General features: G+C 39.6%; 1 protein-coding gene across 1 annotated transcript in view; it reads right to left on the minus strand.

The window, feature by feature from the left end:
- npepps (aminopeptidase puromycin sensitive) overlaps positions 1 to 16,285 on the minus strand; it is a 55,188-nt gene that overhangs the window by 25,590 nt on the left and 13,313 nt on the right. Inside the window, exon 5 of the mRNA XM_017430489.3 lies at positions 9,976 to 10,083. Coding sequence (XP_017285978.1) covers positions 9,976 to 10,083 — 108 coding nt within the window. The remainder of the gene's footprint in view (positions 1 to 9,975; positions 10,084 to 16,285) is intronic.

Raw genomic sequence — 16,285 nt, forward strand, 5'->3', positions numbered from 1 at the left:
GTCCCTAGAGCCAGCTTCTGTAGCCGAGGATCAGACCGCCAAGGTCCCCGCCTTCGGCCACCACCCATCTCACATTGCACCCGACCCCTTTGGCCCCTCCCATAGGTGGTGAGCCCATGGGAAGGGGGACCCATGTATCCTCTTTGGGCTGTGCCCGGCNCGGGCTCCATGGGTGAAAGCCCGGCCACCAGGCGCTCGCCAACGTGCCCCACCTCCAGGCCTGGCTCCAGAGTGGGGCCCCGGTGACCCGCGTCCGGGCGAGAGAACACTGTGTCCAATAATCGTACTCGTCATAAGGGGTCTTTGGGCTGCACTTCGTCGGGCCCCTCACCTAGGACCTGTCTGCCTTGGGTGACCCTACTAGGGGCATGAAGCCCCTGACAGCATAGCTCCTAGGATCATTGGGACACTCAAACCCCTCCACCATGATAAGGTGGCAGCCCAGGGAGAGGCATCTTACATTACATTAGCAAATATGGTCACATATGTCTAAGTGCATTTTTAAAATCATATCTTTTCAGCTTTTTGGCTTGATGGGTTATGTGGGTTATTATCAATATATCTCCATCTTATGTTTAATACACAAGGTCAATGCATAATATGGTTGGGGTAACCAAGGTTAATACATGCAAGTTTTGTGTTTATCTTTACTATGGTTTAATGGTTGTTATTTGCATCACTGCTTATCTGAGGGCTGCAGTTTGATGAGTTTTTTCTTTTTTTTCTTCCCTTTTTGTTTCTGTATGTTGTCCCTCTCCATCGTGAGGGCCTGGGTAGACCAGCAGGGCTTCATGGCCGAGCCTGGCCGGCTCCTTGCGAAGTGTTCTCAGTTGGTTGGGTGGGCGTACTTCATTTGGGGACGTACGCTCTTGTTCAATTGTTGTGTGTTGTCTTTTTTCTTTTCTGTCCTTATTTGTCACGTCTTTCCTCAGCAGCATACTCTTATATGCCCATGGCATAACTGAAATTTTTTTTTCTTTTTCTGATGACCACTGACTTTCAGTTCACCTCTTGGAATTTAAGAGGTCTGAATAAATTGGCTAAACTGAAACAGGTGATGAAAAGGATTCAACAATTAAAAGCTAAGATAGTTTTCCTCCAGGAAACTCATTTAAGCCCTGATGATGTTAGTAAAGTGAGGAGAAGATGGCATGGTCGGGTATTTTCTACCTCCTTTAGCTCACACTCGAGGGGCGTAATCACACTAATCCACAGCTCAGTGCCATTCCAGCTCATCAATATAACTGAGGATCGATATGGCAGATATCTAATCTTACAATGTGTGATTATGTCTGTAAAACTAAATTTGGTTAATGTTTATGGGGCAAACAATGATAACCCTGCCTTTTTTAGACAACTGTTTCTATCTGTAGCGTCGCTTTCTGGAGGGTACTTCATTGGAGGCGATTTTAACTGTACGCTTATACCAGCGTTAGATAGATCTACAGGCAAAGACAGCTCCCATGTTCAAACAAGAAAGCAAGTGGCGTCTACAAGCATTTTGGCTAAGGGACCCAGAATTTATGCAATTTATCAGAACAAAAATAGATATGTATTTTGAATTAAACACTCACCAGACCTCCGCAACCGTGAGATGGGAGGCCAAATGATCAGTTTTACCAGCTACAAGCACAAAATCAATAAACAAGAATTGGTCCAACTTGAAAAATCTATTAAAAACACAGAAACACAACTATTCCAGAATCCTTCAATCCAACTAAATACAGAACTTCTCAGGCTATGAGCTTAATACAATATGCTATCTACAAATAAAGCTATTAAAAGTATAATGAGATTGAAACAATCGTATTTTGAACAAGGTGAAAAGGCCAGTAAGCTGTTGGCTTGGCGAATCAAACAGGAACAAACAGATAAAGCAATAAACTCAATTCAAACAGCGGAAGGTGTGGTAACATATGACTCAAAAGAAATAAACAACACGTTTTAAAATTTTTACTAAAAATTGTACAGCTCAGATTACTCTGACCTAGCCTCCCAGGCACAAACTGATTTCTTGGATTCATTAGAATTTCCTTCCCTAGATAACCATTCTCTAAAATCACTTGATTTTGAGCTCAATGCACAATTATTGTCTGAGGCAATATCCAGTATGAAAGGTGGTAAGAGCCCAGGGCCTGATGAAATTCCAATTGAAATATATAAAATTTTTCAATTCAAACTGATAACTCCAATGCTTGACATGTATCAAGAAGCCTTTAAAGAAGAGTCTCTCCCTCCCTCACTTAATACAGCTATAGTATCCCTACTTCTGAAGCCAGGTAAACCTGCTAATCAATGTGGCTCATATAGGCCAATTTCTCTTATTAAAAATGATGTTAAAATTTTGTGTAAAGTATTAGCTAGGAAGTTAGAGCCACTTTTACCCATGATAGTCCATCAATATTATAAAAATGACAATATTGCCAAAAGGTTTTATGTTTTCCAATCAATTCCACTTTTCCCAACCCCCTCCTTTTTTAAGGAGATAAATAAAACTTTCTCCAATTTCATTTGGAACGATAAGCGTCCTAGAATGAGACTGTCTCTCTTATATTTGCCATATGACAGAGGAGGTTTACAATTGTCAAATCTAATATGTTTTTTCTGGGCAGCCCAGATTAGGGCAGCTATGTTCTATGTTATTACCAGACAGCCCCCAGGGTGGGTTACAATTGAGTCCCAGCTGATCTCTAGCCCTATAAATTTATACTTGTATTCATCAGACAGGAAAAAGCTTATTAAGCAAACAAAAAAACCCTTTTCTGAAAAAACAATGCTTATCTGGCAAAAAGCAATTGATTATTTGGGAAAAAAGCATCAACTATCCCAATTCTCACCTATTTTTGGTAACAGGGATTTTGGTCCAGGTAGAGCAGACCCAGGATTCAAGCTCTGGTCTGCAAAGGGGATAGCTAAGATGTCCGATCTCTTTACAGGGGGGATATTTATGTCTTTTGAAGAACTTAAAAACAAACATGATATTCCTACTAAGCACTTCTATAAATATCTTCAAGTTCGGAGTTTCATTCTATCCAAACAACAAAATAACCTGGATCTACCTTCTTTGTCCTCACTAGAAGACATTATTGTAAATCACCTATATGTTAGAGGTCAGGTATCTCTTCTTTATTCCTTATTCGTTGACAGATGTAAAGAATCTTCGGCCAACATTCAACAAACATGGCTAACAGATTGGGGAGAAAGCGTGTCGAGGGAGGAGTGGTCGGAAGCCTGCATTTCGACCCATACACAAACTGCCAACACAAATTCCAAATTACTACAATACAAATGGCTTCCTAGGCAATACATCACACCAGTTAAGTTGCATCACTTTAATCCTAATATTCCTGACACTTGCATTAAATGTACTTTCATTGTTTGTGGGCATGTCCTTGAGTGTTAGCTTTTTGGAAAGGTGTATTGAATGTGATTAGTCAGATGATTGGGAAAAAGGTTCCTTTAAATCCTAAAATGTGCATCTTGAACATTTATCCTGAAATCTTTGTTATCCCAAACAACTTAAGATCCTTACTTAATGTCTCCTTTTTGGTAGCTAAACACTGTATTTCATCCTCATGGAAGAAAGAAGCATTATGTGGAATTTTAAAATGGATCACACAAATGACGTTTTACTTTGCACTTGAGAAAATCAGCAACTTTACTAAGAACAAGCTTGATAAATTTTGGGAAATCTGGTCAGTCTTTACCCATGGCTGGGCCAAAATGATATCCAACTTGATGGGTGGAAAAAGGATATGTTATAAGGTCATATGGTAAAATAAACTGATGTGTATGCTGGTTGCTTTATTGTGGGTCTGCTGCAAACTTATTAGGGCTCCAAGCCCGCGGGAGCAAGCGGGCGGCCAATGCAAGGCATGGCCGTTCGCCTGCTCCCAGCAGAGCAGGGAACCCTATTGTTTTTGTAAAGATTTTTCATTATTGTGTATTTTTATTCTTCTACGGTAAAACGCGTTGGCCAGAAAAACAAGAAACTGCTGTGAAAAAGCCAACCAGGCAGCCTGATAGAGAAACCCGACCGTTACTCAGAAAAAAAAAATTCATATCGTCCCATACCTAGGGGGCGCTATAACAAAGGACAATGCGTTTTTGCCAAAACCTCCTAAACCGTAAGTCCTACACTCAAAATCTTGATGGCACCTGAAACCATGGGTGATTCTGCATCTCATTTACATTGGCCACGCCCACTTCCGCCTAACTAGATTTTTTTGCTATAGCGTGATAAAGGCAAAACCTACTTTCGAATACTACTCCTACATTAAAAACTGGATCAACGTGAAACTTGGTACGTAACATCTGTAGGCTGATCTGCTGAAGGGATGATCAAAAAGTTTTAAAAATTTTGAATTTTGCGCGAGTGACGCAATATCAAACACTTCAGTTTGAAATTTGACCTCTAGGTGGTGCTGTTACAGCAAAAAATGCCTTTTTTCTGTTGTGTTCTGTAAACCATGCTTTTTTATGTGAGTTTTAAAAAAAATTAATTTATGCTAATTAGTAGAAAATATGTGTAACCCACTTTCGTTAACTCCTCCCGAGGCTCAAAGCCAATTGAGGTGATCATCATGTGGGATGACTGGACGACTGGCTAACCAAACGATGTGAACAGATTTTCAAAAAAATGTTCAGTTTATGAAATATGCATAAACAATTTTTTTTTTTTAAGTTTATTAAGCATAACTTAAGAACAGTGTACAATTTATCAATAGTTTTCATACCAGTGGTGTCTAAGGGCGAAAAAAAGATTTCTCACCATTTTCGGCTTAATCTAACCCTAGGGGACGCTACAAATAGGTAAAGTTTATACTGCCGAAATGGCTGAATGGATTTAGGTGAAACTTGGTGGGTATCTTCAGGATACAACCCTGAAACTATGTTATCAATATGGTAATGATTGGTCTAAGTGGGTGTGGCTTATGTGCAAAAATGTATGTGTAGCCTTTAACATTTCGAAAAATTCACAAAAATCACTTGTTGAACTTAGAGTGCTAGAACTTACAGTATATGTTCCTTGCGCAATCTGTAAAAGTGGTGATCAAAAATCGTGGCTCTATATTCAAGCATGTCGCTACTATCTACAAAGTTCGTAACTGAAGCTAGCAGTAGAAACTCAGACTCAACAAAGTTTTAGACTATGGTGGATGGAAAAATTTGGGGAAACAAGGCACATAATACTGGTTATCTGTGAATATTTTGAGATTTTTTTTTGAGGCATTACTGATATTTAACAAATTTCTGAATATATTTCAGTATGAAGATAATATTATTCCACATGTAGGTATGGTCGTTAGAGAATATTTTTGGTAATTTTTGGACGAGTTATTGATTTATTATGAATATTTCTTGGGCTCATTGTGGTATAACATTACAGTTAACATTTTTTTGACTGAAACAGCATTGGAACTAGGGTCAAAAAGATAAATGCATTATTATTACAGATGTAGACTTGATGATCTGAGAATATTTTGGTAATTTTTTTATTTACTCTTGATTTTTTATGAATTCAATTACGTGACCAAGTGTACCATAAAATCGCATTGAACAATTTTCTATTGAAAATGCATTTTGTCTAGGGACATGGAGATAAATGCATATTGTTACAGATGTAGACTTGGTCATCTGAGAATATTTTTGTATTTTTCTAATGAATATTGAATTTTTTATGAATTTATTTCTTTGGCTCTGTGTGGTATCAAATGGCAGTTAGCTTTTCCTTCCTGAGCTTTCTACACAAATTGTACTGTTGTGTCTTACGAAGCACCTTTGGGTACGCACCTTACTGGCGAGTTTCGACTCGGCCCGCTCGCTGAGAGAGGCGGCAGAGCCACACCGGCGGGACGTCGGGATCGGAGCGCGCGGATAGGGGCGGAGCGTGAGGGCTTGGAACCCGTTGATAACTGCTTGCAGTTATAGTTTAATTTATTTTTTTCCCTCCCCTGTGTGTGCTACCTCTATAATTTAAGTATCTGTAAGTGGTTACATGTATGTTTTTTGTTCTCTTGTTAAAATCAATAAATATATGTTCAAATATATAAATAAATAAAAATAACAACCAGAACTTGGCCTGCCTTCGCCAGCTCTTTGTAAGGTCTTCATGAGCGTATTAAGAACACAGTAGGGTCCCCATTGCACATGATGGAGTGTGATAGGTCCACAATGGGCGTCGGTGGTGAGGTTGTGGTTTATAATCATAAAGGCAGTATATGGAGGACCTAGGAGAAGTGTGAGGGAGCATGGTGGCATCTTTTCCATGACGTGGGACCCTCATGCACCGATATGTCCTGGTTGTTCAGAGTTTGAAGGAGGACTGGCGATGCTGGTTTTATGACTAGACTACAACCATGATTGGGACAAGATCATAAACCAACCTAGGACACACGGTGGTGTTGTGTTGATCTTCTAGCACAGGGGTCCCAACCACTGGGCCCAAGACTGGTACCAGTCCCTGGATAATTTGGTACCAAGCCACACAGAAATAATTAAAACTTTTCTCAAAAAAATACATTTAAATATTTTTACATTGATTTGCAGAGTTCACACCTAATTCCTGTTTGAATCACTCACAGTAATTTTTCCACGTAGTCGCAGACCTGCACGCTAACCCCACACGCAAAACTTTGCTGAAGAACTTCTTTTTCTTCACTAGTCTGTGGGAAAATTGTATTGTATAAAGCTGGTTCAAGGTGCAAAAAAGATTGGGAACCACTGTTCCACTGTTTAGCTGTATCTTGACACAGTTCAAGAGAGTTGTGCCAGTTCGAGTATGTAGAGCATGGTGATGGTGTTGGTGCAGAAGAGCATCTTATCCATGTGGAAAATAGCAGGAAAAACACATGCAGTGAGTACTAAGAGAGAGTGCAGTAATGTCATAAATGCTTTCACACTGAAGGTGGTTTTCTAAATTTGCCACGATGCAGCTACCTTCTAACAGGGTGTGCAAACTGTAGTGTGGTCTTCATCCTGTTGTGAGCCAAACAAGCTTTAAACAACAAGTTGGGTGCACCCAGAATGTAATTTAGGGCCAAGCAATCCTTGAACAAATGCATATTGCCCACGGCCTTTCATATCAGAGCTGTGGTGGCCATCTTAAATTTGGGTGACTCCAAAAGTTAATCAATTGTAGAAAGCAGGGTTTCCCCCAGTGTATTGTAAGCCTGGCCCGCTTGTTTATTGTAATATACGTAATTTTTTATACACGTTTTTTTCCACTGGCACCCCCACCGCAAGGTCACCGCACAAGAGTGCAGGCACCAACAGTGACACAATCACGCTGTCCCAGCCCCTGCTCGAAGGCCCCGCACACGTGGTTGTGCACCTCCCAATTTTACTAACTTTGTGTGGACTGCACGTTCAAAATGGATGATTTCGCTGCTCTAGCAGAGCTGGTTTGCCTGTATCAGCATTTATATGATCCCTCTGTGAGAGTTCACAAAAATAATCAAATGGTTCAAAATTACTGCTGCAGCCAATAAAAAGGAGTGTTTATAGACCACAATGGTTAGTTGAGTTGAAATTCAGTGGGTGGCTTTACAAGACCGAATATGGTAAACATGTTTGTACTGAGTGAAAATATTAATATTACACATGATAATTTATCCTTGTTTAACAGTAAAATGATGCTATTAAATTTAGCATTAGATCCTTTGTTTTTTTGTTACATGTAGTGATCCAACATGCAGCCTGTGCCACAAAAAGCACAGTACAGTACATCATTCGTCTATTTATCAGAGTTCTCTGTTGTGATTCATTGGCCTTGACATGAGACGTGTGTTGGTGCCTTGTTTGCACTTTTTCATTTATGTTAATTTAATTTATTCGTAAATGTGACTTAAATTAGGATTTAAATTAGGTGCTAACAATTTTTGTTTAAAAAAGTATTTCAAAAGTGCCTTTATGTAAAACTGTAGTTGTGTAAATATTTGACACAAATATCTTATAAACAGCCATATTTTCAACTTTCCTGTAAACTTTATTTTTTTTACTAAATCACAATCGGCCGGCGATCAGCCGGCGAACAGCCACCTACCACCGGGCTTAGCCTCTTTTCTGGGGGAAACCCTGAGAAAGTGATTAATTTCTGAAAGTTTAATTAATGAACACAGAAAAACATAGCCTTTGGCCAATAAAAAGGACTACACTGAAAATCCACTATTATAACTCTTACTCTTTCACTTTTACTAAACGACTGAGATCTTTGTAATTGAAAGAAAAAGTAAAACATTTATGTTAGGAAAATATTAATCACTGGATTATCATAAGTTTTTCTGGGTAAGTAGTCTCTATCATGATGTAATTCACCTATATTCTTGTTGATTGTGTGGCCACAGTTATGAAATGCTTTGCATTAGTCGAATTACAGGAATCTCATCTTTGCACTGGTCTGACACACACAGCACTTGTATATATTGCTTAGTTGTGCCAGAAACAGCTGACGGGCTGCAGGAAGGTGATCTGAATCAGAAGAGGCTAGCGGATCACCTCTATTTAACTCAGCGGTGACAGTACAACAAGGATCCTTTGGCCAAAACATTTATGAGGGAACAATCCTCTGGGTTATATAATTTAAAGAGAGAGAGAGAGAGAGAACTTGTTTTCGTCAAACTAAGCCATGGTCTTGACATCATGTTTACAGCTGCACTAGCTGTCCTGCTTTGGTTTCAGCTTATTATTATAATATACATTTGAAAAATTACATTTCTTGAAAAATGCAGTGAATGCTGGGTGCTGAATGACAGCTTCTTCAGCAAATTTCAGCAAAAACTGAGTTGTCAAAGACAAATAAGGTTGAACAAAATTGAAAAAAGTGTAGCAAAAGGCTGAATAAAAAAAGCTTGCAGGAAAATGGCAATAGACTATCATGAAGTTAAACCAAATGTCACAGCACACATCTTCCAAATGATGATCTAATTGAATGTAATAATTGTGAATGAGGAATTAAACCACACATTCCTTTGCATTACTGGTACTAATTAGTTTTATGCTACTAAAATGAAACTGTTAAAAAAGGTTCATCTTGACGACCCGAACTTTCATTTCTACACAAAAACTGCAGTTTTATTTTAAAAGTAAAGCTTCATGTTGAACAAATGACAGATGATTGCTAAACTCAACTTACATCTAAAGACAAACCTCTTGCAGTGAATTAAGACTTTGACAAAATGTTAAATATAAATAGGTGAGCAGCATCCGAAAACTAGAACCCTTTATGGCTTTATTTCCTGCTTGTCCTAAACACTCGGAGCACATGACCTAAATACTTTCGACAACCATCTATAGCAAACTGTAAATCCTCATCTTAACCATAAACACACTGAATGTATCTGTATTCATACAGTCAAGCTCAATCCAGTCTAACAATGATTAAAGTCTTCAACTAAACCATCATAAACATAAATTGTAGGATATATCATCTCAAATGTGGTCCAAAAATAAATTCAGTCTTTAACAACTCCTCACAACAAATTGGGGTACTTCATTCATTCATTCACCTAAAGCTACAACACAATTATCTTCATAATTTGGCTCCAACAATACAAAACTTGTTGCCACATCAGTTGGAGAAAAAAAGGCTTTGAAAACATTAACTAATGTCACTAAGCCTTAAGAAAGCACCCATGTCATTTAAACTTTCAGTGACTAAAAACAAGAAGGAAATCATCTCAGTCAGATGATGGCTTCTATTTCAACTCAAGTGAAAATGCTTTCATTTCATTTTGCTGAACAATGGCTGACCTTCCTGTATATGCACTGTTGTCATATTTCACATGGGGCTCAACATATTAGCCAGAGGTAGAATATGCAGTGACTTTCCACCCTCTCTTATGTAAGCTATGAAGAAAGAAGAGAGGGAAGAGAAAGGAGGACAAAAACACGCACAAAAGGAAACGTGACAGCAGTGTGACTCAGAGATGTAGTCTGGAGATTCTCAGAATGAAGGAGTGAACATGTGACAAGTACCATATTTGACAAGGCTATCCGGTCCTTGGGGACTATCAAAGTGATGTCGAAGGTGGCTTTGATAGCTGGCTCGTCCCAACAAGGAAAAGCTCTGCGGGCGTCTGTAGCCTGGAGGTAGAGAGAGACACACACACACAAAGCAATCAAGAATCCTTTTAGTTAAAAGTTTGAGTTTGGCAGCAAAATGTAATCACTTACAGGACAAGACAAAAAAGATTTAAAAAAATGGCCCCTAAAAAATTAACAAAATAATAAATAAATAATCAAAAGAAAACATGGAGGTGGGAAAACTTTGCATCCCAACAGAATTTATGACCTCTGGTACAAATTGCCTACCTTGATAGAAACTTCCTGTAAAAGACAGACCATGTATTGTTTCGGAGAATCTGAAAAACTCAACACACTTCTTCCTCAAACCTAACGAACACATCCAGCTGATGCAGAAACCAGCCAATGATGTACTTTTAACAGCATCAGGGCAGATAAATATTAACTTTGTTATCAAACTATTCTTTTCATTCACACAACTTTTCACTTTTTGTGCACACCTGAGTAAGGTCTTGGAAACACCTCAAAGATGAGACAATGAACTCCATCAACTCAATTTTCACATTTAGTTTCTACCATAAATTTAGATTTCAACTACCTGAGCTGCCCCTTGAAACGCCCACTGATATTTTTTAAAAACAGTCTGACAGTAGTTCCTATTTACCATTTTGTTTCAAGCAGACCTGCTTTTTCTATGGGCAGCCGTACTGATGTGTCACTAAACTTTACTGCTCAGTGGTAATAAATAGGAGAATTAAAGGTAAGCAAAGTTCACTTCAGGGTGGAGTCGAGTGGCGGTGTGATGCTTTTTTTTTTTTTGGCAAAGCAAATAGAAAGTTTGTGTTTAAGGTGGGTTTTTGACACGCTGTATATTATTGTGCACTTTTTACTAAGCCTGAAGATACATATACTCTGTGTTTATATAAAATAAGTCAGTCATTTAAGTTTCAAGTAATCAAAACACATTGATATTTGTTTTATAATTGTATTGTTGCAAGCTAGATAACTAGTTACACAGCATATAGTAACTATGGCAAAGTGATGCTGTCTCTGTCTGTGAAAGAAACTAGCAACAAATTATAGTGCATCTGCTTCCTGACGGGTGTTCTGATTACCGTAGTACTTAAGTATTTTAACCACTTCTGCTTCAAATTAATGACCACCTGGACACTGACACAGTAGGGCTGTGTTTCTCAACCTTTTTTGGGCCAGCGCCCCCCTATCCATTATCCAGGCCGCTTACCACCCCCCACCCCCCTTTTATGCCTGTTTACATGAATAAATCTTTTTTATTCATGGACTTATAAAATATAATACCTGATCTTGGGTATGGCCCATCAGAACATCTCTGTGGGCCATTCTCCACCATGTACTTCTTCAATGAGTCAATGAGTCCCCCACTTCCTGTGGTGAACGCCATTCAGATGGCTCTTCTGAGTAAGGTCTTGCCCCAACCCTCTCTTCTGCACCTCTCTGTTCCTCTTCNTCTCTGTTCCAGTTTCTCCTCTGTGGTGATTGACCTGCCATGTCTGCCTGCACTATTTTTCCCAAAAATGACCAGCTGAGTTATTCCTACCTGATGTCATCTCTGCTCTCCTCTACAGCAGCTGATCACCGACCTCATGTCTGTCTCCTTCATTCATTCTCTATGTTCTTCTCTAAGTCATATGGTCAAACAAGTATTATTTAGTAGCTTTAAATAAATTACACATTTTGCTAATGCACTCTTTAAATATAAATAATATTTCAGAAATAATCACTTGGTATTAAGTGGCTGTTTCTAGTCTTCCAGCTAACATTAGACCAACCTGTCTCCTTCCTGTCTGTCCTGATTCTTTCTCTTCATCCTCTCAGCTGAATAACATGAACTTTGTGTTCAGGAGGCTTAAAAAATACAGCAGTCAAACCACATATTAAACGTGAAATCTTAATTTTAAATGATATCCTTGTTGGATATCAGTTACTGATTGGACACTTCATCTGATCAGACTTATCAGATTATTCACATTAGCTCTGTAGAGTTATATCCCAGAGGAGACATTTAAACTCCCAACTTCTGTAATTTTTCTGCTTTATGATTCACCATCAAGTTCAACAAATGATTACTGTCTGCACAACAAAATAACACAAACAATTTATTTTATTTTTCATGTCATGCTGTGTTCTATTTTAAATACTGATCAGTAAACAGTTGTAACCTGAACATTTTCAGGCCTCATCTTGTTGCTCAGACAGAACTTTCTGCTGTCTTTCAACCACTTTGAAAAGCTTACTTTCATGCCTACAACATCTTTATCTTTCTGCTTCTTCAGTTTTCTGCCTCTCCATCTTTAGCTCTCTGTCATCAGATGACAACACGATTCAATTAAAAACAATTGCACTCGTGCTCAAGAGGAGCGCGACAGGTGGGGAGGTGAAGGAGCGGAGGGGCCCCTGATCAGTGACGTGTCTCTGTTATCGATCATATTATTTACACATGCGCAGACAGCTGGTAAATACAGAAAATGCTTCTGGATTTGCGCCACTGTGGACACAGAGTGGAGCGGGTCTCCTCTCTGCTGTGAGATTGACAGCTGTCAGTGCTTGGGGAAGTGGGCGGGGCATGTTGAGGACAGGAACTGCAGAATGATTGCACCTTTCATACATGTAACCGCCAAAGTCTCCAATAACACAGAAAAAAGTCAGTGGATTTGTCGCTAATCGCTTTAAAAAAAAAAATGGCCAGACAGATCTGAAAACTCCCTAAATATAGCGACAGAGTTGCTAAGTTGGCCCCTATTGTGCTCCAGCCCGTGCGGAAAACATTGCGCTGCACATTGGTTCCTGTTCAAATAAAGGGCGTGGGCGTGTGTATTTAGCATGAGAAATACAAAAAGTGGCGTGTGAGCGTTTGCACTTTACGAAATGCGTGTGTCTCACGGTCAATGCGTGAAACTTGAGAGCCCTGCTTTTATTCATAGACTAATAAAAGATTGTGACTGATGATAGGACTTTAAAGTTCACAACAACACAAATAAAGCTGCAGAGAAAAGTCACAGCGGTGTTTGCCGACATCCATTTGGTGTTACACCAGCTGATGCAGCTGCTGTGATCCACTTGTCAAGCCGTAGGTCTCTGGTTTTAGAATATTTTGTTTTTTGTTTTTTTGTTTTTTTTTGTGTTCCTATGCTTTGGCAACACTGTTCCGCAGTCATATCAACAAAGCATCTTGTCCAGAAAAGAGTTAATGTGCGTCTGGATGCTGGACGCTTTTAGGGAAAGTCCGACAACGGAATATTGCTCTTTTAAATGTTTAACCACTGTGATAACAATGCGCTTACTGTGTATCCTTCAGAGAAATTAACCCATGTAAGAGAAAGAAATTATTCCAATGGTAATACCACTAAAGAGAGCATTCTTTTGTTAGAGTAACAGAAGAATGCAAAACTGCCATGTGGGACAAATTATAAAAACGATACTCTGATGTCCCGTTCTCCTGAAGGTAGCACAGAGCTGTGCGCCGAAGAGAAACACCATTGATACAGTTGCAGTTCTGTGCCGGTGTAGGAGCCATTTATCTGTTTCTTGTTTGTTTTTCTCCACTAGGGGGTGTATTTCATTGATGTATTGCTGGGATGGGGTATTTAAGGTCAGGTGTGTTTCTACTCAGGTGTTGCTAATGGTAAGAGGCAAACAGTTTTCTATTGTGCTTATTATGCGAGTTCATGTGGACATTTTGTGTTGATGGAAAAGGACAAAATGAATGGATGCTTTAAAGAAAATAAATGGCTTTACGATTTATAAGCCGACAAGGAAGATCTGCATGGCAAGTTTAATTAAGCGCACGTACAAACAAGACCCACCAGGAAGAACAGCAACCAGTAGCGCAAAATATAGGATTTAGCCGCTACAATTTAGGTAGAAAACTGTCTCGTTTGGACTATGCTGCTGCACGGTGCTTCCGCGAAGCGGTGACGTTTGCGCCCCGCCGGGCTAGGCGACCGGAACCGCACAGGAGCGATCGGGACAGCTGGCGTTGGAAACGGAACCACATAGGAGCGATCGGGACAGCTGGCGTTGGAAACAGAAACGCACAGGGGCCAGCGGGTACCCAGGCGTCGTATTGGAGTTGCTAGGATCGAGCTACTGGAGCAAATGGGATTCCTTGCAGTGGACGTCTGGACGCAGATCATCAATGCCGGCCAACGCACCATTGGGGTATGTGACTCAGCGCTGATGTCTGTGAATGGCCATTAAAACTATGTGTGCACACAAAAGTTCTGATACAAATCCAATGCATTGGTAGCAGACTCAGGACTGCTTTAAACAAAAAGAGAGCTCTCTATAAATAAACAAGCTTGTTGTCATATGAAAAAGGTGATGTGACATTTGCGTTGATATTTGCGAATAAACAAACTAAACTGTCAGCCATTATGGCAGAAGAAGAACAAAAGGATATGGATCAAGTTGGTCAAAATGACTGTGTGGGGGGAGAGGAAAGGGTCCAGAGGCAGATTGATAAAAGGGAAGTGAAATTAACAGCCAAAGCTTTGTTGATGAAGATAAGTAATCTAGAAAGTGACAGAAAAGCTAAGTTAAATAAGCTTACAAAATTAAGACAAACTATTACTGTGTTAAAAAATGACAAAGGGTGTGTAAATGACATTAAGGATGAATTTGAAAGGTTTTTGTGGTTGTCTGAAGAAACACGCAAGTTGCATGAGGGTTTGTTGGGTTTATTGCCTGTTGATGAAGCACAAAAGCATGAGATATGGTTTCAAGCTAAAATGTTGAGTGTGCATGATTTTGTTGCTGCAACTCATAAATGGTTGGCTGAAGCTCAAGGTTGCTCAGCTGTGGTGGTCGACGATATTCAACAAAATGGGAGTAAAAATAATAATGAGGCTGAACCCAAGGCTGCCAGTGGTGGTGTGATGGAGGAGGAACTGCAGATTGAACCTCATGACAGCATTTCAAATGTTTCATTAAGAGCTTCCAGGAGAACTGGGAGTCAAAAAGGTTCTTCTATGAGTAGTTTCTCCTCAAGCAGCAAATCTTCAGCACGTTTGGAACTACTAAAGGCAGAAGCAGAAAGGGCTGCATTTTTGGCATGTGCAGCTGCTTTAAAGGAAAAGCACGCCCTGGAGGAGCAGGAATATTTGATAAAGAAAAAAAAGGAACAACTTGAGTTGAACACCAAAATAGCTGCTGCTAATGCCAAGCTAGTAGTGCTAGAGGGTAGCACTAAAGGCAGCATTACATCAAAGTATTCTGACGGAATGGACTCCTATGTTAGAAAAGGTGCTAGACCCAAAGTAAAATCTACTTTTGTCATTTCACAAGCTACACAGCGTAATACCAAGACTTCACAAGGGTTTCATGGGGAAGCTGGACTGCTGTTGGCTAATGAGGTTGTATCAGATCTAAAATCAGCCTATGAAAGGCATATCCCAGCTCAAGTGGATGGCATGGGTCTGAACACAGTGTCGCAATTGGCTCCCCCTGTTGCCCAAGGTTTTAAATCTTCTGTTCTAAAACCAGAAACCAATACCACCACTCAAAACACTCTGCTTCCAACAAATTCAAATGAACTTGCTGGAGACCTCTACAGTGTGTTAAAACAACAAAATGACACAACAGCTCTTCTGGTTCAAATGCAATCCAGTCAGTTACTACCACGTCGAGAAATTCCCATCTATGACGGGGATCCTCTACAGTTTAACTCCTTTATGAAAGCCTTTGAACAGTGTGTGGAAGCAAAAACCAATTGTAAAGGAGACTGCTTGTACTACCTTGAACAGTACACAAGGGGGCAACCAAGAGACCTCATACGCAGTTGTCTTCACATGACTGCAGAAAGAGGATATGCTGTGGCCAAACAGCTGCTCAAAGAACATTTTGGCAATGAATTTAATATTACTGCAGCCTACATGGAAAAGGTCAATAGCTGGCCCAACATTAAAGGTGAAGATGCTAAAGCATTAAAAGCGTTTGGACTTTTCCTCCGTGAATGTTGCAATGCAATGGAGGAACTGCAGTATTTGAGAGAATTAAGCATGCCAGCTAACATGAGAATCTTGGTTCAAAAGTTCCCTTTCAAGCTGAGAGAAAAATGGAGAACAAAGGCAAATGAGAATTTTGAGAGAACTGGTCAAAGATCACGTTTTCCAGATATTGTTGATTTTATTGAACATCAAATTAGGATTATATCAGATCCAGTTTTTGGAGATATACAGGATACTCAATCTGCTAAGGGGATCACAAAACCTAGCAAACTTCAAGT

Source organism: Kryptolebias marmoratus, linkage group LG3, assembly GCF_001649575.2.
Source record: "Kryptolebias marmoratus isolate JLee-2015 linkage group LG3, ASM164957v2, whole genome shotgun sequence".
In the NCBI taxonomy this organism is placed as follows: Eukaryota; Metazoa; Chordata; class Actinopteri; order Cyprinodontiformes; family Rivulidae; genus Kryptolebias; species Kryptolebias marmoratus.